Source organism: Calypte anna, chromosome 1, assembly GCF_003957555.1.
Source record: "Calypte anna isolate BGI_N300 chromosome 1, bCalAnn1_v1.p, whole genome shotgun sequence".
Lineage (NCBI taxonomy): Eukaryota > Metazoa > Chordata > Aves > Apodiformes > Trochilidae > Calypte > Calypte anna.
This window is the reverse complement of record NC_044244.1, coordinates 147,393,490-147,420,265: the sequence shown is the minus strand read 5'-3', so window position 1 is coordinate 147,420,265 and position 26,776 is coordinate 147,393,490. Positions and strand designations below refer to the sequence as shown.

At 40.3% G+C, this 26,776-nt stretch overlaps 1 protein-coding gene across 11 annotated transcripts in view; it reads left to right on the top strand.

Moving 5' to 3' along the window:
- The window catches only part of MBNL2 (muscleblind like splicing regulator 2), a 105,727-nt gene that overhangs the window by 57,360 nt on the left and 21,591 nt on the right, over nt 1–26,776 (top strand). For 7 of the 11 annotated variants that reach the window (XM_030450089.1, XM_030450095.1, XM_030450063.1 and 4 more), the window contains 5 exons: nt 14,851–15,015; nt 18,039–18,239; nt 19,407–19,670; nt 23,924–23,977; nt 24,736–24,889. In XM_030450089.1, the coding sequence (XP_030305949.1) occupies nt 14,851–15,015; nt 18,039–18,239; nt 19,407–19,670; nt 23,924–23,977; nt 24,736–24,889 (838 nt within the window). The remainder of the gene's footprint in view (nt 1–14,850; nt 15,016–18,038; nt 18,240–19,406; nt 19,671–23,923; nt 23,978–24,735; nt 24,890–26,776) is intronic. The other 4 variants (XM_030450122.1, XM_030450113.1, XM_030450132.1 and 1 more) reach the window with 1 other exon arrangement.

The following is a 26,776-nucleotide window of genomic DNA, read 5'->3' as shown; positions in this document are numbered from 1 at the left end:
CATTAAAGGATGTTTTCCCCATTGGCAGTTTCTTCGTTTCTACTGAAGTTACCTTCCAAGGAAGATTGAGGTTATTTACTATACTCCACATGATCTGCTATAGGAAGGCAAGATACTTCTAATCAGTCCACTTTTAGGGTATCTAAAAATCTCTGAAAACTAATGGAACTAAATAATTGTAAAGCTAATTGATGTTTAACTCGGCTCCAAAGCAGTCTCTGCATCAAAGGCTATATCTTCACAGGTATAGAAGTACCCTTATAAAAATCTGACTTTTTGTGTTCATGGTTGGTCTGCCTAAGAATATGTAATCCACATATCCATCAGTGCATCTTTTAGCTGTGTGTTTGCAATCTATTTGGCAGTGCTTAGGGTCATAGCTTTGCCCTTGGATGAAGATGCCCCATCTAGCTCATAGGTCTTCAAGAGCATCCCTAATGAGTTTTAGGTTCCCATATTGTGTTTGTTGGTATCCTGATGCTTACCTTTACAGAGCATCTTATATGTCCCCAAGACTGACCAGAAGATGTGAAAGTATCTTTGAAAACAGACCTTTCTTTTTGCTTTCATTGTTTTATTTACTAAGTGGTATAGCCTGGGGATTTAATAGCCTGAAGAGTGATGTTTTGTAGGCTGGCTTGTTAGTGAGTGCCAGGAGGTAAATGATGATTTCTATCAGGAGCTGTATATTTTACATTTGTACATTACATTTGACAAAGAAAACCTAACTCTAGTCTTTTTCTTGCTAAAATGGCAAACAAGCTTCCAGTGCTACATACACCAACCTTCATGCTGTCACTGTTTCTTGAGAATCCCCTCTCTGCTGTGTTGAAACCTGTGGTGAATATTGCATGGTACTACAGGCTGGTTAAAAAGTTTTAAAATGTTTTTAATGTGTTGGTGTTAAATTCATAGAATTGTCTAAACTCGTTCTTCCACCCCCTCTACATCCAGACATTGAATCCCCAGTGATTAAACAAGGGCTAAACTCTGTCTAGCTGCTGGTTAGTGATCTCATATTTTGACTATTTCTCCTGATGAATGGTACTTATACATCACCATTTTTCTTAACTGAAGAGCAACAGAATGGAAATTAAAAAAAAATGGTTTGGTCATTTAAATACTTCTTTTCCAGACTGTCTGCAATTACAAAGGCTTTTTGAAGAATCTGAATCAAGATTGTTTCAATTGTGATTAACAATTCATACCATACTACATTTTAACCTAGATGTCCTTCAGGTTGGATTTGATGTGCTGCGGTGATTGTAATCACTTTATGATGTGTGTGTCAGACAAATAAAAATAGAAATAAATGCTTCTTGGTTCCTGGCTGTTAAAGAGCCACTCTTGTGAAAAGCATGAGATCATTATGCTTTTTTTTTTTCCTGTAAAATTCTGGTTTGGTTTCTGGAGTTTCAGTTCAGCCAATTCTATTTACAAAGAATATTTAAACTGGAGTCCTGCAGTGTAGCAATGATGAATGATCCTCCTATGAGTGATGAAGACATGGTTGAGCTGTGCTCCCAAGTGGTGAGCTGGACACTTTCTTAAAATCTGTGTGCAGTTTTGAGGACTTGGTGGTTGTGGTCTTCTCCTTCCTGCCCCAGAGAGGAAAGTTCTCATGGCTGATGTTGGCTATCCTCTTGCTCAGGAGCAGAGAGGGAGCTCTGTCAACCACAGGTTGTCTAATCTTCACCTAGATTTCCTCACTTGGTTGTTTTTACCACTTTGGTGTTAAAAGCAGTGATGGAAATCTTGGCTGCTTCCTTGGCTTTTGACCACATCCTGCCTGTTTCTTCTTGGCACCTAAATAAAGGGAAACATTTGACAAAAAAGATGTTTGATGGGAATCTCCATCTTGTGATTGCTGCTTAGATAAGGCACAGGCTGTGAAAACACTTTACCTACAAAGGAAAGTAATAAATTATGTGGTTCTTTGGCTCTGGTTTGGAGAACAGTATTTCAGCCCCTCTGTTAGTTTCTCTTGAGAAACAGATGACAGTGGTGCCAAACCTGTGAAGGCTTTCAGGATATAGACACTGAAAGTCTGTCATTGTTGAAGAGGAGCCTGCATGTCTCCTATAGAAACCTTAAGGGGAGACAAAAAAAAGAAAGTCACAAAGGTGTTTCCTTTATCCAAGTGGATTTGCACATTTCATAGATCATTAAGGCTTTGCTGCAACACTGGAAAGATTTGGTACACTAGCACATGATCCCTTTCACTGCAATTTGAAAAAAAAATATATTGTCTGCCTTGAAATGACATTTATATTCCTATAGGCATTCTGTTTTCCAAAATGCTGTTCAGTAACTCTTCACTCTGTCTGCGGAGTACATCAGCTGGGACATATAAAGACTGTTTGCATTTAAGTATTTATGGAGAAGTGGTCCATCAGATTTCATTTTTAACATGTTACTGAATGTTTTGTTTACTCTTACTTGTTGACATGCTTTTATTTCTCTGTAAGTGCTTGGAGTTTGTGTGATCATTAGCTTTCAGCTGGGTGTGTTGGTGATGCATGCGTGAGTGTTTTATTACTGAACGTGTGCCATCAGAGTCACCTGCATTTAATCTTATCCATCATTTTCCAAATAATATCCTCCTTTTCTGTGGTTTGTAAGTCTCTCATAATGCAATTATCTGGGTTGACACATACAAGCGACTGACTCAGAGTGTTTATTTAAAGTTTTAGTGAGACATTTTTGAGAAACAGCTGAGACACAAATACCTTGTTTTTTTCATTCTTAAGTGTTTTCAATTTTTTATTGAAATGGTTCAGTAATGAACTTGCTTTCCCATTGTTTACATCTGAACCCGGAGATTTAGCAGATCTAATACCAGTAAGTTGCCATATGCTATTTTTGTGAAACTTCACTGAAATTTGGTCATTTTGTAAGCATGAAAATTCACCATCTCTGCATGCCTAGCAGAGGCTATGTACAGGCTGGCATGCAGATCAGACAAGCTCCATCTGCACTGAGATCCCTTCAGACTGAGGACCAAGCACAGCCATCTCTGTGTGTGCTCCATGTGGTGTCAGGTGCTGGACCTGGGAGTGATGAGAGAAAGGAAAAGAAAAAGGAAAAGGGAAAAGGAGAAGGAGAAGGAAAAGGAGAAGAAAAAGGGAAAGGAAAAGGAGGAGAAGGAAAAGGAGAAGAAAAAGGGAAAGGAAAAGGAGAAGGAAAAGGAGAAGAAAAGGGGAAGGAAAAGGAGAAGAAAAGGGAAAGGAAAAGAAAAGGGAAAAGGAGAAGGAAAAGGGAAAGGAAAAGGAGAAGAAAAAGGGGAAGGAAAAGGGGAAGGAAAAGAGAAAGGAAAAGGGGAAGGAAAAGGAGAAGAAAAAGGGAAAGGAAAAGAAAAGGGAAAAGGAGAAGGAAAAGGAGGAGAAGGAAAAGGGAAAGGAAAAGGAGAAGGAAAATGGAAAGGAAAAGGAGAAGGAGGAGAAGGAAAAGGAAAAGAAGAAGGAAAAGGAGAAGGAAAATGGAAAGAAGGAGAAGGAAAAGAAGAAGGAGAAGGAAAGGGCTTGGACAAGGTAGGAGTTCAGTCAGGTGATCTCAGTGGGAGCCAAGAGTTGACAAAAATAGAGGTGTACTGTCCAGTGCACTCTCTTCCAGCCTTGTATTTTCCTCTGCCTGAAGTTGATGCAGGTCACAGGTAGATTTCTGGAGACAGGATGGCACGTGGAGGGGGTCAGGTCTCCACCCAAAGGGTATTGGTGCAGCAAGGAAGGCAGGTAGTGTCACAGTTGGCAGGAGGTGGCCTTCAGTCAGGTGTTCACTGCTTCTATGGAGACCACTGAGTGAGTCCCCAGAACTGGCATCTTCATCACTATCCCTTAGATGGTTGGACTCCAAAATCCCCAGAGCAGTAGAAGGCCCGTGGAGCACCTGCATGAGCCATGCAGATGCGGTGGCAAAGTGGGAGGAGGGCAGGGACCTGCAGACAACACCTGCAGGCTCTTCTCTAGCAGATGTGGTCTTGTTGAGGTTGGTATCACCACATGAAGTCATGATACTGATGAAGACAGGTATTGTGGACATCAGAATACACTGAGAATGTCATTATAGTATAATAAATGGTGAGGAGGCTGGTGTGTGTGGTCTCCTGAAAGTCATGGAAAGCCTACAGGCAGTATTTTAATTTGAGATTAACCTAGAATTTTATTTAGTTGGCACTGAATCTGTCTTAAGGAAGAGAATAATTATCTGCTCCCTCAACACATTACTGAGAAGGTATAAGCACTCTCAAGAACACAATCACATATTCTAGTACTTAGATGAATATAGCATTCAAAGAAGGTAATAAGAACATATTAATGTCTTATCTTTTCTCATAACCATGATTTAGCTACCTAATTCTGTAAGCTACAATTTGAGATAAATGTAACTGCATTATCCTTCTTGCTATTTTTGCTAGATCTTCTGGAAGGTTTCTAATAACAGGTGGAAGGGGACAGATAGGTCTTCAGCAAAAAGGAAAGGTTTTAGGTTGTTTTTTTGTTTGTTCCCAGGGCTTCATTCTTCTTGCTTGAATTTCTGGACCTCCTGCCACCCTCCTCTCCCTGTTTCTTTGGGGTTTTTTTTCAAGCTGATCTAGTTTATTGATTCTCTGGGTATTTCTCACAGGTAACTCTCATGTCCTGCTGCTTTGGGGCTGGGGTCTCCCTGTCTCTCCTGCTAGTAGTGCTGGTTTCCCCTGCTCCCTGAAGAGGGAAATCCAAGATGTGTCGAACTGCAAGAAGAGGTAGAAACTGAAATGTGTCAGTGATGTTAAGACACCATTTACCAGAGGAGGAGGAATATGGACTGGGTATAGAAAAGGCCAGGAAAGGTGCCTGCTTACCGTTTGCTTCTCATGTTGGGTTACTTGGTTGCTCTCTGTATCTGATCCCATAGTGATATGATGTCTTTTCATCTCTAGAATCAGTTTGCTGCTTCTTGGTTATAGATAGTATGGGGGATTTTAAACTTGATTTTTCTTTGGCAATGCAAATATATTTTCATTTTTAGGAGTTTTTTTTTCTTTAATTTGTGCTTTTTAAAGCAGTTCCAAATCCATGGAGTTTCTAAAACACCAAGAAGTTTCTTTGTGTTTTTAGCAACCTTCTAGTGAGTTGAGAGCTGGTGTCAGACTCCAACCCTTGTCTGCTCATCCTGGTGGCAAAGCCAGTGATTTATTGATGAAGCAGCACTGCCACTGAGGGTGGGTAAACACCCCTCCTCTGCTGAGGAACAAGAGAGTGAACTTTTCACCTTGGCTATTACATAAGGTGTCCTCAGCAATCTGTGTGTTTAACTCAGCCCTTGCTTTAGTGGGTGGCCAAGAAAGAGTAAAGAGGTTTAGTAAGCCTCAGGTGGTCTGGGAGCCCCAGTGCCTTGTTGGGTGCACACATGGGTGCAGGGTGGCCTGGCCAAGATGAAAGGATGCCTGCAAGGAGCAGCACTGGGACTCCCCAGTGGCAGGTCAGGTCATCCCTGCAGGAGATTGTGGCTGCTGAGCCTCCAGCTTGAGGAACACACTGGTGGCCAAGGTGATCACTTGCTCCCAGTACATTAGGTCTGCCCTTCTCTGTAGCACACCAGTGTAGTCCCTTGGTGCTTAAGTCATCATGCTGATGACCTTTTCCATATGGTAGGACTCTTCCAAATAATGGACCTTTTCCAAATCTCTCTTCATTCATAGGAACTCTGAGGTTATGCATATTTTCAAGGCCCCCTTTGGTGGTTGTCTTTCTGTAGGAGGCAAACATGGTCACTTTTACAACACTCTCCTCTCATTTCCTTCTCATCTGGTCAGCCATGTCACCTGCTCCGTTTTGATACCGTATGTCTCATTTTATGGCTTTTTCTGAGGCACACTAAGATCTCTGCTGTGTTGTTGAGAGAACTGTGGTCAGTGTACCAGCCCACTGCCTGGTTCCTGCTGGGCTGCTCACCATTTAGGCTCCTGGGCACACAAGCAATGTGAAGACTTCTCTTCACTAATTACTCTTTCTTTTCTCACCTGGTTATGGAGGAGGGCATGTGGAATGGACATTGGGACCTGCTGAAACACAGTGGCTTTTTTTTCACAGACCACCAAGAGAGAAATAAGGTGTGTAAGGGCTTGATTGTCAGTTCTGCATTTAGCTTTGCCTACCTTAGCACTGCAAAGTGGTATTTTCAAACTAAGGGAGCTTAATCTTAATACTGTTCAAATGAGCAAGCTTACATTAATGTCAGCATACATCTGCTTGAAGGCTTTTATGAGAATATTACAAAGGAGGTGTGTCAGGAAGTGGCACCATGCCATGCCCATCATCTTATTTGGTCTCTCCTATCCTGCTACACCTCTGTTGCTTTTTCTCTTTCCATTTGACCTGCAGTCAAACAACTTAGCTTTCTTTACTAGCATTACTCCTGGAATAGCATTTTTTGTCTGCTCTTTAGATATTGAGAAAAATTGAAGATAATTGCCTCCTTCCAGCCTTTTAACTTCTTTTAAAGTTCAGTCAAGTCAAACTTAATGGTAGAGGATATTGTTTACCCACAAAAAAAACATGTCACCATGACTTAGCATGTGGTCCCACCTGCAATTCACACATCTTTCTTCCATCTTCCACAAAAACATTTGATTGTTGTGAGGAGGTGGGTGTGTGAGCTGCCCAACCATCCATTAACTGTGTGTAATGCTTTCTTGTGAGATCCCATAAATGTTTTAGACATTTTTTTCTACAATCTGCAAATACATTGACTTCTCTGAACAGGCAGAGTTGGAGAGCAGACATCACAGCTCTGATAGCACACTACGTGTTGAGCCAGGTATCAGGCTGCAGGTAGTCCTTCCACAGGGCAAGCTCTGTGTTTATTAGAACATTGCACAAGGTGACTTAGCATCCTGTGAAGGATCTTACCACCCATGTAAGAGAAATGAGGTGTTTGAGAGATTTTGACAACATGAGGTCATGCTTCCCACAGCTTTCTTCATGTTCATTCCATAGGGGTGTTCCCCTATACTATGAGTTGGCTGCCTCTTGTTCCATGGACTTTGACTATGCATGAGAGTGAAGATTTATTTCAGTGGTTGTCCACAAGTTGCTTCTGATGATTGATGCTGGTGGACAAACATGTAGCTAAGGTAAAAATAACTAGTGTAGATTTTGAGTCCCAGTGAGGGAAAAAATAAAAAATGGAAAAGAAAAAGGAAGTATGTAACTGAAGAAAAAAACCAACTTTATTTCCCTCTTATTCTCAAATTATTTTCAAGGTAGTAAACACAGAAATAAAATAAATTGATATTAGTTGAAACTGTTGTTTCTTTGTCTGAATTTTCTTAGACTTCTTTGTTAGAGTAATCTCAAGGATATTTGTCAAAGGACTTACAATTTCATAAGTGTCTTTTTATTTTTGGTGTCTGCAATATCTGCGTGAGTTCTTCTGAGCAATTTAGTATTGAGTACACTTCCCCTGATAGTGCCAGGCAAATTACTAAACTGTTCTCTATAGCAATCCTTCTCAGTGTGTGTTTGAAAGACCATCTTGAGAGACTCGGAGCTCTTTGCACATTGCAAATGTGCTCTTTGATGGAACATTTTGTCTTTTTCCATTTAAATATCTCCTATTAGGTCTTCATTGGTAAGGCTCTCACATCATTTAGACATTTTGTCTTTTTGCAAGACTGATGGTTTTCTTCAATAATTTTCTGTATTTTCTTTTGGCTACAGGCAGTTCTTGTTTTCTAACTTCATAAATGAAATGCTAATTTTTATTTTACCAGCTTTTAGTTTCTTACAAATCACATAAATCGCTAGAAGCAGCTAGTGGGTTTTCTGAGCTTGTTGGAAACTGTATCAAGCTGGAGCTTTTTTTCCTTTTCTAATATAAACTAAGCAAGTGAATTTGCCTTTACTTTTTCTTGGAACGGAAGTGTGTAGGTGTGTATAAATATATATGCACACTCACTAACTTCAGTGGGTGCACTTGCATGGTGGCTTTAGAAATGCAGAATTAATTTCTCAGCAAAGTTTCCAAATTTTTTTTTGTTTGTGGTTTTGTTTGGCTTTGGGGTTTTGGTTTTTGGGTTTCAGGTTTTTTTCCAGGAAAAAATACTCCACCTGCTGGAGTATTTCAAGTGTAATATAAGAGATCCTTACGGTTTTTTTAAATGCATGTTTTTGTTTTCCTTTAAGCCTTTGTGCTGGTAAGGTATATGGCACCAAGTGCAGTTCGTAGCAGTTGAGCTCTCTATCAAAAGCTTAGTATTTCTATTTCTTAATGTTTTCTAGTATGGTTTGACCCCTCTGAAATTATTTTTCTTTTTCTCAAGTATTTCAAGTACATCTCATTTTCAGAATACGGGATCTTACTCTAATCTCCTTTTCTTTCTATGAAATGAGATACAATACTACTTAGGCTACAGGAATCTTGTTTTCATAAGCATGCATGTTTGCAAGTCAGCATACTCTAAATGTAAAATTATGCAAAATTCAAAAAAGTCTGATGCTTTTTTGTATACCTTAAGGACAAAATAAGATGCTAATTTACGTTTTTTAAAATCTATGACTAACTGTTGTTAAGACTTAACAAAATCCTCTAAGTACTTGCATATATGCTTAACTCTACGGGCATGTGTAGTCGTACAGATTGTGTGAGATGGTACATACTGCAGAGATGATACATACTGCAGAGTGAAATTAGGAAGCTGATAGAATTGCATGGGTAAATCTAATACCTGCACTGTGTTGCTAGATAGAAAAATACTTCTAAACTCAGTCAAAACTGAAGTTTAGTGGTTTTTCTTGAGTGTTGAAAGTGCTGGGGGTGATTCAGATATCGTGTACTATAATATCTAGGGAAGTGCATAAATGCAAGTCCTGTAGAACAAGAGGAATCGTCCCTGCCTGTGTATGAATGCACAATGTTTCCTTTAGATTATTTTTTTTTTCCTTTTTGGTATTTCTGCATTTGAAAAATAACATTTGACCTGGATGTTTTGGGGTGGTAGAGTTAACGTGGCTGTCCATGGACAGAAGCAGAAGCTTAAGTATCTCAAAATACCCTGCCCTCCTATTGACTGGGTCTATTTTTAGCCCCAGGGATCTTGGGATTATTGGAATTGAGAAGTTCCTGATTTATGCAGCAGTGAAATTGTTAAATTGATTGGGTGAGGCCACACACTTTCCCAACCAGAATTTGTTGAGGGGCTGCCGAGGAGGAATCCCAAAGCAGAAACAGTTTCTGTTCACGTCAGAAACTCTTCCAGGGGAATATTCAGGGCTTAGATACCTCTGCAGCTGCTGACACTGCTCTCTCTGTGTCTATTCTTGCTGTGTGCTGCCCCAGGCAGTGGCCTGTGTTAGCTTTTGCTCTGCCAAGGTTTGAACAGTATGTAATATCTTCAGGTATCTAATGTCAATATCAAGCAGGTGATGTCTAGCTAACCAGCATGCCCACAGTTGCAAGTGCATTTGTTTATTAAAATGTGATCTGATGCAAGCATGTGCAAGTTTGCTGAAGCTGCATGAGATAAAAAATTGCAGATTTTTTTTTTTCTGCTGAGAGAGATGGTCCTGGCATCAGGTGATGATTACTTTTATTTAAAAAATTGTTTTGTTTGTGTGTCTTTTCTAACTCCAGCAAATATTTGGGTCTCAGAGTGTCTAACAGGAAACCAGAAAATCTTTTTGCCCTGTAGAACCAGTTGCTCAGATTCTTTATAAAACCATTTGTGTCTTAGAAGTCATATACATTTTTTTTCCATGAGACTGTATATTTAATCCTGAGAGATCATACCATTTCATCTGCATTTTTTGCTTGTTTTCTTAAGGAACCAGTTTTTGCATAATTGCTCTGTCCGTATTTTTACACCCTAATAACTTTTTTAACACCCTATCCAGTTTCAAGCGAAGTTGCTAGAAAACAGCTTCAAAGAAATATCACAAAGTTCTTGATGGTTATAGAGAAATTATTGTCTGGGTAAAAGAGAGAGACCCAAATTACTACCTTGCTAAGGAAAAGGCTATAGACCATGTGCTGAGCTACTCCTGAGTGTGGTCTGCCAGCCTCGTGCACGTTTTGGCTGGCCCTTCAGGACATGCATGGCTTGGACAAGTTATATTTATCATGCAAGTTGTTTCCTAGTATATAATTAGGAGAGGTGGAAGGGTGTCCTGGGGGAGAAGGAAGGAAGGAGGGAGGTGTAGGATACAGGAGGAAGCTGGGAGTTTAGGGAGAAGGATAGGTGGGTGCTGGGAGCTGGAAGCATCCTGAGGAGCAAGGTTAGGAACAAAGGGGCAGATGTCTGCAAGGATGCAGGCTTCCCCGTTTCTGCTTCTCATCAGGTAAGCTGTCTTATAAAGGTGATGGTGTGTCCCGTGGCAGACATAAGGCTCTTTGTGAGGTGTGGGAGGCATGCCCTTTTATTTCCCACTAATAGTATCAATAAATTACTGCAGTTAACTTTAGATTTGCTGATATGCTCAGCTTCAAGCTGGACTTCCCCCATTCCAGCTGTTTAAGGAAAATGCAAATAATTTTGGAATTTGATAGGTTTGATGATGGGTAGCATCATAGTGGATTGATGCTGCTTTGGTAGGATGGCAGGTAACCATGGCTGCTGCCTTACCATTTAGCTGGTATATTTCAAAAAACCCTAATGTATCCCTAGAAGCAGAATTCAGTATCTGAGTGAAATGGTTGTGTATTCATTAGTTCATTCTTGGCCTAAGAGATAAAAGATACATTATTTTGCCTTTTTTTATTGTTGTTTTGTTTTTAATTCAAATATTGTAATTTTATGAAAGATAAAGGTGATTTTAGTAAGTAAAAGCTATCTCATTATTATTCCTAAGCAATTCCCAACCTGGGCCTGGATGAATTATTATTCTCATAGTTGTCTATTAGAGCAATGGTAAAATACTGGAGAGAGCTGTGGATTTATAAGATGTTCAAGACAGAGATGTGGCCATAAAACTCGTAGACCAGAAACATATTCTTAGTATTTTAATAAGCAAAGTTGTGGGGTATTACTTCTGCACTTACCTCATTTTTTTTCTTTTCAAATCATAATTCTTAGCACACACTTAGCTTTTTAATATACTTCAGTCTGTGGGCTGTCTCATGCCATTGATTTTAGGCAAACTACCTAATATTCTTTGTAGGGAATACTATTGATTCAGAAAAAAAAAGAGTCACCAGTGTGACGTGGGTTGTTTAAGGGATGTGGTTTTGATACTAAGCCAGTTAAGTAGCAGCACCCAAGACCATTGCCCCTGCAGAAGCAGAGCCTCTTGGTTCTGTACCTAGAGTGATGATGGGCATGGGAGCCCTTTGAGTTCCCAGCTCCTCAGTGTGCACCCTTTTCATCTTGCACTCCTTTCCTGGAATGAAGCCTGTGGCACACCCTGATGCGAGCCACAGCATGTTCCCAGTCTGGATAATTAGCAGTGGAAAAGTAGTTTTTCTGCTAAAACTTTCCATTACCTGTCTGAAGTGTGGCCCCACGCATTAGGCTAGCTTGGTTGTAGAGGACAAAGGCAGAGAAATGAAGGGCCAGAGGTAGGTACCATCCTTGCAGGATGATGGGAGTGACAGAGTGCTGGGAATTTAGTCTGGTGTCTGTTCCTCGTTACTATCCCTTGCAGGTTAGGAGACAGCTCACTAAAGGTGTTTCTTTTGGGTGAACTCCCATGGGAAGTGCACAGCAGCTTATGATGTGCTCGTTGATAACCTTCGCCTTCATGGGTGAGAGGAGTTTCTAGGCACCAAGTTTCAAACCAATCAATCTGTCTATGCCCTCAGTTTCAGTACCCTGACTCATATGTGGGAGCAGGTTAAAAGCTGTATGAAGCAATTATTTTCTCTGCTGCCTGCCTCATCCTGCTGCCAGTTTGTGCTGCTGTGCACTGACTGGGTGGGGACTGAATGTCTGTGGAGCAGTGGCTGGGATTTTAAGAGCTTTAAGAATGAACCAAGCTTTGCTCCAGAGGCTTGGTACTGATGAATCCTAAAATAAAAGCACACTTTCTTTTTTTCTCTGTATTTGTTATGAGGTGGCCTGCTAGCATAGTCGTTTTTGGCAAGAATCCAAAATGGACTCTTATTGTAGATGTTAAACCAACCAAAGTGTTGAATGCGCCTACATGTTGCGTACAGTGACCTGTACTGTTGTTTGGTATGTGCTGTCATCTCAGTTGGACTTCAAGTTTGATGTGTTAATAAACAAACAAGAAAAATATTTCAGGGTCCCACTTGTCTGAGATGACACTAAAAGTTTGAATTTTGGTTCTTGCAGTAGTTGAGAATTAGCCCATTCCTCTCTGAAACTAATATCATCAGGAGTTCATAGGAACATGGGAGTGTTTGTTTAAAAAAGGAATGAATAGTTTCTTACAGGCGTTTTTCTGTAACCATTGTAAGACCAAAAAGTGAAACCTGGTCTAAGAATTTATTTAATTTTGCTAGCTGGATTAATCTGCTCACTATTTTCAGTGCTCATTCCACTGCAGTTTATTTTGGGTCATTTGATTTCAACAAGGCTTGATCTGTTTACAGCGCTTTCTATAGTAGGATGATGGGGCCACACAGCTCTTTTATAGTATGTTCATTGCTAACCAGGAGCTCAGAAAACTAGTAAATGAGGCACAGACATGAATAAGTTTGGAGAGGACAGTATGTTTTTGTATGGTTGGATTATTTTGGAAAGTTCTCTGAAATAACCAATCTTTTGTGCACTGTGGGTTGCTTTGCAGAGCTTGAAGTGATGATATATAGAAGCCGTATGCTTTCTGAGGAAGGGCTGGAGGGCTGGCTAAAGGCACTCTTCAGGCTTAAGGTTCTTCAGAAGCCACTGTTGAGAGTTGCTCTCAATCTTTATTTGAGGAGCACTTTTCCAAAGGAAGATATTTCCATCAGGTTCGATTGGAATAATTTGAGTTGATGATGCTAATTTAATTTTCAGGTTCACTGTATGAGCCATTCATATACAAAACACGTCAAGGTTAAATAGATCTCATTTAAAGATGTCTCAATCAACTGGCCTCATCAGCCAACAAAAGAACCTATGCCGATTGCCTATGCTAAATGTAGTCCAGTTTAACATTAGAAAGGTGATGGCCTTGTTCCCCACAAATGGAAGAGCCAGACTTCTTCTGTGTCCATCAAATCATGACTGTTTGTGACACAGTAATGTTCCTTTTGTGTACTTCATTAAAGCAGGCAGCATTAGTGACTTCTACACCAGAAGTCAGAAGGCACAATGGAAGGCACAATGTCCTTAAAATGGCTGCATCTACATTAGAATGTTAAAACAGCAGCAAGAAGTGTTCCTGAGCACTGAGACCACTTTTTTTTTTCCTTAAATTTGTAGCTTTCTTCTGGAGTCTGCCATTTAGCATATTCCCAAGCAGTGGCCAGACACAGTTCAGGAAGGGGCTGTTCTCAGTAGTTTAATAGTAGGGAAATAGCTGTTTGCATTCCTGTAGGATTGGTGCAAGAGAACCTTCCTGGACATATTTAACTTACTCTTGTGTAGGTGGTTATTACATCCTTGTAGCAGATCAGAGGCAGAATCAGCAGCTTTTCGATGTCTGTAAAAAGTGTAACATTAGCCCTGTTGTTCTGGGAGACTCAAAGCATACTGAAGGTTTTGTAGCAGTGTGTGTGTTTATGCATACACAGTGTATGTGTGCACTCTGGGATGTTCTTTCATAGGGATCTTAATATTTTCTTGGCTGTGGGAGGATATTCCTACTTGGCTATGAACCATAAAGCCCTTACACCAGTGAATAGAAAGCTTAAAAAGCACTTTTGTAAACAATGCCTCAATTTGGAAACTTACCTTCTGCCAACTGAGTGTGTCAGATGCAGTTTGACCGGTGCCTCAGGTCCTCTCACAGCACTTGAGATTTTGTCAGCTCTGTCATCAAGAAGTTTCTGATCTCAGCAGATCCTGCCCTGCAGTTGTGCAACCTGCTGGGGCACCCTTATGGTTTCACTTTCTGGGAGAAAATGCATCAGCACATCTTATGCTGTCCTAGCTGTGTCTTTGTCAGCCTGTACTGCTTGTTGAGGTGTGCTCCATGTCCACCTCCTCCCAACACAAGCCACCTCAGGGGTGCCTGCCCACTCATATTTTTATTGTCTCTTGTTGCCTCGTGTCTAAGAACTCACGCTTTTGGGTTCACCAGGAGCTTTCATTTTGCTGTGTACCTTCAGATTTAGCTCCATGCGCTGTTTCTAAATTTAAGCTGCAAAAGTACCAGCTTGACTTCTGTTCTTTTATACTTGAATGGAAATAGTTCAAAGTTGTGCTGATGTAGTAAAAACAGGAGACCAAAAGGCAGTGAACTGTGAGAAGAGTGAATGTGGAAGAGAACACAATCAGAAAGTGGTCACTTTAGATCCTTCCTGCCACAAACACAGTTGGTTTTTTTTTTTTTATTTAAATGTGCTTAAAAGCTGCATTTCTCTTGAAGAAAGTGTAAATCTGTTATTCTTAATGTAATGAAACTGATAAAAACAGTTATGATAACACCAGATACTCTCTTATTGTGTGAAGATACCATGAGAGGCAATTCAGGCAGTCTGGAGAGTACTCAGAGTATTAATTGCATAGCACTGCTCTGTACTTAGCAATGAAAATGCTGTTTCAAAATCTTTCTCTTTTTTTTCTCATAGCCAGTAGCCTCAATGATCAGAGGTAGTGGGGCTGAGGCAGAGCTCAAGCCCATCAGCTCCTCCCAGCTTGTGACATAATTCCCAGGGTACACCCTGTATTTCATTAATTTTTACTTAGTTTATGGTGTAATATTTTGCTCAGAGGCATGAAACAATCATCAAAAGCAGCAGACCAATCCGTGTTACTTCGTTTTTCAGGGTCGTTGTACAAGGGAGAACTGCAAGTACCTTCATCCACCAACACATTTGAAAACTCAACTGGAAATCAATGGCAGGAACAATTTAATCCAACAAAAAACTGCAGCAGCAATGCTTGCCCAGCAAATGCAGTTCATGTTTCCAGGGACACCACTACAGCCAGTGGTAAGTATATATCTCTGATGGTGTTATTGGTAAGTAAAGGTGAAGACTATATTGACCTGCCAAAGTTCTCTAAACTAGTATCAATAAAAACAGTCCCATTAAGGGATTGCTAAGATGCTAGAGATATGTTAATTTATATTTGCATTTGAAGATACAATGGAGTGTTGCTATATTGATGATTTTTTTAATCTCAGACAAATTTGGGGTTCTCTACCCACACCCTACCTTTTTTTTTTTTTTTTTTCCAAGCAGTTCACATCAAGTTTAGTCTAGGCTTGCAAGGTTTTTACATATAATCCTTCTGGCATTGAAAATTTGTATAATAGTAATAATAATCATTTGCTTGTATTTGAATAGGAATGCCAATTTTTCTCTGAGGAGTCTGAATTACTTTAAATAGTATTTGATCTCACTAGCAGGAAAAAAGTTTGGTGCCATTCTAGGTAGCATTTTCTTGCTCTTTTGAAATCTGGAGTGTTCCAGAATGAGACAGAGTTGCTGGTGCGTGCACTTCACAAACTCAGCATTTTATCCTAGGGTTATGCATATGGTGCCTGGGACATTTCAAATCCAGAGGGTGACATAAACCTGAGTCTTGCAGACACGAGCAGTGTCCTTGCATATAGATGAGAGTGATCAATTGCTCTGGGCTGCTTTTGCAATTGAGCTTTCCTCATAGTACCAGGCTTCCAAAGCATTTCTAGGCAAGAAATCTGAACTGAACTTTTTGCACTTGGCTGCTAATGGTGTTTTCTCTATCTGAACACCTGGTGTAAGGCACTGGAGTGGGATTTCTTTCTCTAACTTGAGGCATTTTGTATGTTGGCATCAACTTTTACCCTGGGCTTCCTCTGTACATTTATAGTTTACCAAAAGAAATAGGCACATCTAACTGCTATTAGCTTGGCTTGTTTCAGGTCTCTGCCTTTGAATTAGAATTTTGTTTTTTTAAGTGCCTTTGCCTTTCCTTGGGCTATCACAGGAGCCAAGTTTAAGCATCTCAGAGGAAGGCCTTTGTATTTGGTCACAGCAAGCTCATCCCAGATGCCTTTTACAAATCTTTTTTCTAAGCATCTGCTGTAAGCTGGGAGGCATGAATGAAAATTGGGTGTCTGGGGTCCTTGAATGTCTGGTGCATGTTCATTAAAATGTATCTTGGTATATTGGCATAATGTGCATTATGTATTGGCATAATGTTTTCTGATTTTTTTTAACTTCTGAAGTTTTCACAAAAAAAAAGTTTTCCTGAAGTGATTGATCTCACCTCTTAGTATTATGCGAGAAAAAAATTAAGTGCCAAAATTATACTTCTTGAATTCTCACTCATTTCATCATTTGAACTTTACTGTTTCATGGACGTAATGCCTTCTGTAATGATTGCTGTGTGCTAGGGCTTATTTCTTTGTCCTTCAAAAACTGCCAGATTGAGATGACTCAGCCCTGACCAAATGGCTAAAAAGTGAAAGAAAATTCCACAGAAGTCATTTGACATGTGGACTTATTCTTAAAATTATAGCTGATACAAAGCTGTTATTTGTATTTTACATAACACATGTTGTTCCCAACATAGTTGAACTGTTATTTCATGTAAGTGTTCATTATTATGCTCTCAAAATTTTAGCTTGCACTTGGCATATAAGCCATGCTGCTTGATATGAGGCAGTTTTGATCTGTGATTTAAAAAGAGTGTTAGTCACTTTTGACTAACTTTTAACTAAGGTTAAAAGGCCTTTCCTGTACAGCTGGATATCCTGGCTAATCTGCTGCTCAAAGCATCCTCGTTGGTACTAACTCAGATTCATTTATAGTTTAGTAATTGGTTGCAAAGAAGAAAGAAAAAAATATATCTGGGAATAAACTTTCCAGCTGCTATTCTTTCTTTTGTGTATTTTCTACATATGATGTGTGGATGGCTTCCCTTCTCCAACAGGAGGCCACCTTGACAGGGAAAACACTCCTCCTTCATTAGGTATTTAAGTTTTTCCCTAGTGTTCTGCTATTGCATAGTTAATTTCTAGCTGCTGGCTTATTTGGGAACTTCATTTTTGACAAAGCTAATCTGAGATTCGTCCTGTTTTCCTGCATAGTTTTTCTTCATTTATAATTATAGCTTCACTCTCCAGAGTAAATGTCAGCTCTGCAGCACTGAAGCATTTTCAAGGTCTGGCCACGGTGATGTTTTGCCTCCACTCCCCATGGAGCTGGTGGTAACAAACCCACCATTCTGCTTTGCTAGTGCTGCCTTTTAGCATCACACAAGTGCTCTTTCTTCTGGTCATGACTTCACTGACTCTCTGTAGGAAGGTATGAAACAGATTTTTCGACCTGTATCATTCCTTCCAATCAAACTTTTTTGTAAGATGAACTCTAGCTAAACTTGAATAATCCCTTTCTAAATATTGTGTCCAGCTGAGATTATAATATTTATTCTTCTTGCTTCTGGTGACAGCTGAGTACACAAACATTTGCAAAGGTGAGGTTTTCCAGTGTGTGAGCCATAGTAACACATTTAATTGCAGGAGGTGGCAAAATACAGCATGCCAACAGATGGAAGTTCCATGCCATGCTCATTATATGCACTCGTATTAGAAATATGGCTTTGCTAGCATTGATAATACTTCACTCATTAAATCTGGTACTTTGAAAAATAGCCTGTTTTCCCAAGGAAAAAAGGTATAGAGAAAAAGCAATAACATCTATACTATTTCTACTTTAGATGTGTAAATAAGCTTGCAATGTAAGCTGGACCTCCACAGAGACTCAGGTTCAAAGTGTGACTCCTTTTGCATTGGCAGCCTCTTTTCCAATAAAAGAGCTGTAAAGTGCAGTTCTGAGTATTCTGGAATGTGTTGCTTGATTAAAAAGAAGCAAATTTGTTTTGTGTTTCCCCAGCAGTTTGACATTTTTTGATTAAGAAAACCAATCAGCACCAGGGAGAACACACAGAAGACAACTAGTAAGCTCTTAGTGAAGGGGCTGGGTTGGGTTTTTTTTTCATCTTGGTCTGTGTTTTCGTTTTGCAGCCCACATTTCCAGTGGGTCCCACAATAGGAACGAACACGGCTATTAGCTTTGCTCCTTACCTAACGCCAGTGACACCGGGAGTTGGCTTAGTCCCGACTGAGATCCTACCCACGCCGCCCGTCATTGTTCCTGGAAGTCCACCAGTTTCAGTCCCTGGTTCAACTGCTACCCAGAAACTCCTCAGGACTGATAAATTGGAGGTACTGTAGACCTTGACTGGAATTAAAATCCTTTCTGAGACTCTGTGAAGGATCCCGAAGGGGAAAGCTCTATTGTTTTAGAATAGATGCTTAAACTTTAGTTACTACAAATACAAAACCTTTTTAATCAAGCAGGATTTCCACACTTGCAGCCAGTGGTAATTAAACACTGTTATTTTTAAGGTAAAATGCTCAGATTTAATACACAGAAATCAATATGAATTTTCATCTTTCTTTTCATCATGCCCTCCAAAACACCTCCAGTGTACATGCCTGTAAAGGTGCGCCTTGATAAAATATCTAACAAACAGGTTTTGTTGCAGTATTAATTCTGTCCCTGTTTTTATGCGTTGACATTAGGAATTTTGTAGCCTTATGGATCAATACTAGGGAAATGTTACAGCACTTCAGCCTTTGAGCCACAAATGGAGATGTAGAGTGTTACCAACCCTGCAGCAGGCTGAAGGGGCGAGTCCCCAGCTACGTGCAGAGTCTCCCTGGTGTTTATGGATCTGCACGTGGCTGTGCTCATTGCAGTCCATGACCCAATCACATGAGAAGGACAAATGTCTCTTGGAGAAATCGATGTCTAGAGCACGTTTCTTCTTAGGAAAATCAGCGTGTCCATTCTGCCCCATTTAGAAAATTATTTTTAAGGAGGCTCTCCATTTTGTTTGTGGACACTGTGAAAAATACGGGGCATCTGATGCATGTCTTCCCATGAGGAAGAAGAGCTCCTTCCCTATCAGTGGAGCTGCAAGAATATGAAGGGTAGTCAGAAAGTGACTGAATATTTAGTGGTTCCTAGCTAGTTTTGCAGGAGCGGTTACTCCAGTAAGCATCCTTCCCTGGTCATTTTCTAGACAAAAAAAAAAAAAAAAGGAAAGCCATTTGGGAAAGCTTCTGTTGAATGTCAAGTTCATCTAGCTGCCTTCTGCAGATTTACCTGAGGAACTACGGGTGAAACAGCCGCATTTCCCTCTCCCAGCAGAAGATAAAGGGTTTATTAAAACAAATTCACTGAAAATCTTGAACTAACGGGGAGGGGGGGGGGATGGGACGGACAGGTCTGTCCTTTTTGGACGAGGTGGGGGGGCGTGGGTCTCTCCCTGTCCTTGTGGCTGTCGCCGAGCTTCTCCCCTGCAACAAGTGTTGTTTTGCACGTAGGTGTGCAGGGAGTTCCAGCGGGGAAACTGTGCGCGTGGAGAGACTGATTGCCGCTTCGCGCACCCGGCGGACAGCACAATGATTGACACAAACGACAACACCGTAACCGTGTGTATGGATTACATAAAAGGTCGTTGCATGAGGGAGAAATGCAAGTATTTTCACCCTCCTGCACATTTGCAGGCCAAAATCAAAGCGGCGCAACACCAAGCCAACCAGGCTGCCGTGGCAGCCCAGGCAGCTGCAGCAGCTGCGACTGTGATGGTAAGTGCTGGCATATATGGCTGCCTTTTTTTTTTTTTTTTAATGAAGCTCTTTGATGCCTATTTTGCTTCAATTTAATGCTGTATGCTTATACTTCACTTTCTCTTTTGCCTCTTTTTTTATTCTCTTTTTTTTTTTTTTTTTTTGTTCAATATAAGAATTTATAAAATTAATACTATTGCTTGATGGGAGGAAACACTTTTTTTCTTTATGCCCTTATTTAAATGCTGTATTTCTATCCAAGACAGTGAAGCAAATGACGCTCTATACCACTTCTGTTCTCTGCCTTAATTATATGTTAAATTCGCCCCTAGTATTTCCAAACAGAAACAAAACTGCTAAGCTTCAACACACCCTGGAAAACAGGGGCACATATGCTGGTTTTTTTTTTTAGCTCTTTGATGACACATATACATGTGGAAATCTGGAAGAAAAGGAAGAAAAACAAAGAGAGAGCTTTTGCCTCTGAGATCAGTAGTAGAGAAGAAACCTGTGTTAAGGTTCAGCTCACTCCACCTTAGATATCAGACAGTTGTGGAACATAGATACCTTGGTCTCACTTTATATGAAGTGCAAAAAAATCAGCACATTCATCTGATCTACCATTAGTGCCTGTCTGAGAATGAAAAAGAACTGCCCTCTATAGATACATGCCTATCCCCAATGACAAAATAATGTTGGATGTATCTTTTTTGAACTTGGGTTAGATAAGTCTTATGCCTAGAGACTTCTCTTGCATCTCCCACTCTCGTGGGCATAGTAACAATAGTCGGAAGAAAAGAGATGGAGGGCTTTCCATTTTCAGATATTTTAAACTCTTACTGAAAGCTGTTCAGTGAAGTTATTTGCCAGTATTGGATCTTTCTTACGGTTGCTACCAGGAAAGTTGATAAATTTAAATAGAGTGTTATTGATAAAGTTGCATAAATCAAGCATGCGGGCTCTGAGTTGGGAGACCAAATTGCTGGCAGCAAATCAAAGAATCATTGTCCTCTTTGCTGGCAGTGGACGAATAATTAAGCAGATGTGGTTTGTGGACTTGTGGGCAGTGCATACAATAGTTGTAGACAATACAGTTATTCTGTGGGTAAAAAGCCTACCAGAAACACAAAACAGTACAGTATATAACTACCCCGAGTTATTGTATTTAGCAAATTAGCAAAAACCAGACTTTTTGAGGGACAAAGGGTAAGGTATGCAAAAAAGTAAGCTTCCAAACATTTCTTAAGTGCTAATACTCTTTCTCTTACTGTAACCCCAGTCTGTGTTTCAAAATTTTAGTTAAACTTTAGTTAAAGTGCTTGCAGAAATTGCATACCATCTGGAAATTAAAGCAAAGGAGATTGTTTGTGTTTTGTCCATTTAGATAGTGTAAGATTTCTAGGCAGTATAATAAAGAATGGGGAGAGATGAGGGGATTAATTTTTTTGCACTTTGTCAATGGTTGGATATATACCCTGCAATTTTAAATAAGCTGTAATTGGAGTTGCATTAACCTCAAAGCAAGATGAAGCATCTTTGGAAGCACAGAATTGAAATCTTAGCATTCTAATGTCACAGGAGAAGAAGGCAAGGACCTATAATTCGGGGTAGCTTTTTGCAGGAAAGGATTCTCCTATTTGTGTGCATTGTGGATAGAGTTGGAGCACTGTTGGCAAAGCTTATAAGACCATGGAAGGTCAATGAATTCTGGAATCTAGGCCCTTGCAGAAAATGCCCTGTCTGTGATTCTGTACAATGAAGCTTAGGAATGTTTACTCGTCATTTCAGGAAAGAAAAGATGAAGGCGGGACAGAAAATCGGATGGTTAGTCTGGAAGCTTGAAAAGAAGGGGAGACTACATGGAAATAAAGTTAGTGAGTAGGTCTGGAAACAGATTAAGCTAAAGCCTTCAGGTTAGGAAAACTGTGAGATTGAACTTGATGTGAAAGAGGAAGGGAAAGTCAGGAAAAAGCTTCAAAACAGGGAGGTGAGGTTAAGAAGCTCATGGAGAAGTGGAGAAAGACAATCATAAACACAGAGATAATAGGTTATTAAGTGAGATCAAATGAAGATCTGCATTTGGATAATAAAGGTAATTAACCGAAGTGCTTTACTCCTAATGGTGTTGACTTTAATTTTTGGACTTCATCATCACATAATGCTGAATTGAGTTGTAATGCTTCACTTCTGTGTAGAGTTGGTGAATGCAGAGTGGATCTTAGGCTGTGTCGGTGCAGACGGAGTGATGTCCCCCATGAGGGTACACACATCAGCTGCACAACTGAGACACAAGGAAGCTCTCCACATCCTCAGTCTGCACCAGGAGTTTCTTGTAAGGTCTGACTCATGGACCTAGACAGATGAGTAGGTCCTGTAGATGAGGCTATGTTATCCAGAAGTGTGCTGCTGAAGGAGAGACAGGGAGGGTGCTGAGAAGCCTCATGTAATGTTGTTGCAACAGAGCCAGGAACAAGGAGTAGCACCTTGAGTCCTGTGTCCAGTTCTGGGCCCCTCAGTTCAGGAAGGAGATTGAGGTCCTGGAGCAGGTCCAGAAAAGAGCAAGGAAGCTGTGAAGGGATCCAGCACAAGTCCTGTGAGGAAGGGCTGAGGGAGCTGGGGGTGTTCAGCCTGGAGAAGAGGAGGCTCAGGGGAGACCTCATCACTCTCTACAACTCCCTGAAAGGAGGGGGTAGCCAGGGGGGGGTTGGTCTCTTTTCCCAGGCAACTCTCAGCAAGACAAGAGGGCACGGTCTTAAGTTGTGCTGGGGGAAGTTTAGGTTGGATATTAGAAATAATTTCTTTATGGAGAGAGTGATCAGACATTGGAATGGGCTGCCCAGGGAGGGGGAGGATTCTCCCTCCCTGGAGATATTTAAAAAGAGAGTGCATGTGGCACTCAGTGCCATGTCTGGTAACCACAGTGGTTGTGGATCAAGGGTTGGACTTGATGATCTCAGAGGCCCTTTCCAGCCCAGATAATTCTGTGATTCTGTGAATCAAAGCAAGGGCTATCCTGCATAATGCCCTGTTGGCACTAGCCATCTTGTGACCATAAGCTCTTGGTAGGCATTTTGTGCATTGTTCTCCTTTTGGTTTTTTTCCACTTTTATTCCCTGTTTCCACATAATGATGTCAAGATAGGTATAATATGATCTACGTATCTTAAAAAGAGCTAAATGTTAGCTTGTTTAAAATTCTGATTTAGATTTAAATCGTTTCTTTTTTAAAGTTTTATACTCTTTACACTGTAAATTTGAAAGTAATATTTTACATTAAAATATTGTTTACAGAATGCCATCGTATCAGCCATAAGTTTGATCTTACTATGAAAGTATACATATATGCATATGCCTATGAACAATGCCTAAATATTTTCTCTTTAAAAATTAATAATTGGGGACTAGTATCATACCTCACACGTTAATGTTCACTTATGAACTGAGATCAGTAGTTTTATTCCCTGCTCTTGAAGCTAGTACAGAAGGTTGTAGCAAAATTTAGAAAATATGCCAAATTCTGAAAGACCTTTTTCCCTCACAATGTAATGTGGTAAGTTACAAGGAAAAAAAAAGAAATCTACGAAAGTGACCCAACTGTACGGGGGGAAAAAAAGGAATTAATGATAAGTTAGTGTAACTAGACATGCTATTTATTCTGCTTTGTATTGGCAAAGGAGAACCTCTCTCATTTTGAACCCCAAATCTTTGTCGCACCTCTCGTAATTATCAAGACCCTCACCTTGCAAGCACTGATATGATAACAACAGCATTTGTAATGCATTGCAACTGTCACTAGTGCTGTGTGTTTGAAAATGTAGCCTTCCAAATTGATTTTTCCATTTTGAAATGTGACCTAACTAACTTATCAGGAATTCTTATAGGCGTATCCTTACAACTCTCTGCATCTCTGTGAAGTGTTTACATGATGCTTAATAGTGTCTGCAAGCTGCTGTTTTACTCAACTTTCCTGAATTTCAAACATCTATATTTTACTCTCTTATATGCTTTTAACTAAGGTATAGTAGATGCATTTTTGCTTCGGTACTAATTCGAAATGTAATATTCATTTCTTTAGAAGACATTTTTGTTGTTGTGCATGCCTAGTGTTTTGTATGTTGTATATTGCATTCAGAATATTTTTTTCCTTCTCACCTATCCACAAATGCAATGCCGTTCCCATGATGCACCTCTGCTTGCTGTTTACCTGTATGTTAATTCGCTTGAATCCCATTGGCCCACTGCCATCATGTGCTCGCTGCCTGTTATTAAAAGACTCAGTCGACTGCCAAAGCAATGAAGCGACCTCTCGAAGCAACTGTAGACCTGGTACTTTGACCTTTCACCTTTTGCTTTGCATGTAGCTCTTTTTTTTGTTGTTGTTGTTGTTGGTTTTTTGGGTTTCGGTTTGGTTGGTTTTTTGGTTTTTTTTTATTATTTGGTTGTTTTGTTTCTGGTTTTTTTTTGGTTTTTTTTCTCTCAGAGAAGCAACTAATGAAATCCGTATCGCTTTACTTTTGAACATCAACCGGAAATGATTTCACGTACTTGTTAATTTACCGGAAGGTCTATTTATCCATCTCATTCTCATACGTAATAAAACCAGACGATTTAGTTCCGTTCCTAACATGGTTTCATTTGGTTTTAAATCTCCTCTCATGAAAAGTCGAATTGAGATAAAACTGCTTCTGTAATTGAAAACACTTAACCTAATCCGTTAATCTGGATAATATTAGGAAATGACATTTAAATTTAAAACAGAAAATACTTGGCAATGAAACACAAGTGGTTTTTTCTCCCTTATAGTATTTGAAAACTTATTCAAAGGCAATGCCATTTTTGTTGCTTTAAAGGCCTTTCTTTTCAGTAGTTGTGCTGCTACAGTTTTAGGTTAATAGTACCACGCTTTTGCTATCAGTAACAAAATTTCACTCATTTTACATTGCTGTGCTTTGAGTTAATATGCATGGCGAGGCATCTTTAGCTGCTTTTAAAAACAAAAAAAAAATTGTATTTTTGTATTCATGTCTATGTTACAGACAATGCTTTAAAAACAACACCATTGTAACTAACTTTCTTATTTACAGGCCTTTCCTCCTGGTGTTCTTCACCCTTTACCAAAGAGACAAGCACTTGAAAAAAGCAATGGTGCCAGTGCCGTTTTCAATCCCAGTGTCTTGCACTATCAACAGGCTCTTGCCAATGCTCAGTTGCAGCAACATGCAGCATTTATCCCAACAGGTATGTTGTACCCACATTGAGCCAATGTTGTGTTCCTTAGGCAGCCTCTGGGTCAAGCAGTTGCACTTAGCAGAAGGTCTTGTTATGCTCCCTGCCCTACCTGTGGTGGAGCCTGCAGAGATATTTACACGGGATGTTCCCTCCTCCAGCACAGCAGGAGAATTCAAGCAGAAATTCCAACATGCTGCTGGGCTGCTTTTCACATTCATAGCCCTCCTTCCTCGTTGCCCAACGTTTTGCCCCTTTTTTGCTGCCTTGAATTGGCTGTATTTTGACTTCTCTCTGAGGAGCACTCTCAAAGGAGACGTGAGGGTAAAGTTCGTCTGAGAAAAACTCTGGGAAAAGCATCACGCTTCAGAGGTGCCACGGGAAGGGTGCCGTGGCCAAGGAGCATCCTCCTGCTCCCTCGGGTACTGTGCTGCATCCCTGGGTATTAAACCCCAGCTGCACAGGGGTAAGAGCACCAGCCATACCCTTCCCATCGATGCCTATGTGGAAGCACTGGCAAAACCCATCACTCCCCACAGCCACGTTTCAGGGCGTGGAGGCATCAGATGTGTTTTTGTGGTTTTCATCCTGGAACGCCAGCAGTATTTTTCCTGGCATTTGTGGCGAATAGCTGGCAATGGAATTCTTCATAGGGGTGACGTGAAGACGAGCGAAATGTCCTTTGCATTTCAGTGCTTGGAACCCTGTAAACATCAGAGCATTCAGAGGTGGCTTGAGCTGCACCGTGGCTGGTGGCAGGGCTTCCTTTTAACCCTGTGGGAGAAAGAATGTGCTGGGTGCTCGTGTGAACAATAGCAACACAACCCTCTCTATTATGTCAGTCACCCCCACTCCAAACTTCCCAAAGATAAATATCCTGATAAATAGCCTGATGAATTCTATGACTTCACTTGTAATTAACAAATTACATCCTTTGGTATCGGAATATTACTAACTGTCAACTTCCAGAATCATTTAGAACTATGTGTTTGCAAATGCATCTGACGTTTCAGTGATGTTATTTGGGTTTATAGAAATAATGTCAGTTAAAGAGGGAATGAAGCACAACACATTATGATTTCCCTTATCTATCAGCATTCCCATATGTTTTTTAAGATAAAAACAAACACAGATGGCTTTGACTTAATGGAATTTTGCTATAAGGCCTGAGTAACAACCTTGGAGCCTGCCCCTGTATTTGTAATAGTAAGTTATAGCATGCTGTATTTTTAGCACATTGATGCACCAGAATATCTGTGTCAGAAAACATGCTGACGTTTATGGGAGTGTTTGGAAAACTAAATAAACCGTGAGACTGCTGATCTGGACATGAATGGAAGACTGCCCAGTGCTTACAAACATACAGAAATTTCCACGGATTTAATTTACATTGTAGCCATGAGAATGTGCTGTTTGATATGCGTTATTCCTTCTCTCGAGCACTCCCTTTCAGGGCTTCTCACTGTTATTTGCAATTGCCAAGGATGTTATGGAAAAAAATATGGAAAAAAAACCTATGGAAAATACATTAGTTTAAACCTTTTTCAGTGAAATAGCATTTAGATATTTTCCAGACTTTTGGAGTGCTCATGCTTCCTTAAGTAGCTCATTCTTTGTGCTTTTTGTTGGCCATCCCTCCTTCCAGGTAATGGTTGTAATTATAGTTTTATCTTACAAACTTCTGGTGGTAGGAAGGGTGGAACTTGGAACCAAACTTTAAAGGCCAGGCTGTTGGCAAGGCCCAAAACAAGTGCATGAAAAGAAGTGAAGAAACAGAGGGGTAACACAGCAGAGGGAGCCCAGTCTCAGAGAGGAAAACTTTACTCATGGTGCTGAATCTCCTGCTCATAGCAAACATGGTCAGCACATAGAAAGATTGTTAGAGAGAGGAGTGGGGCA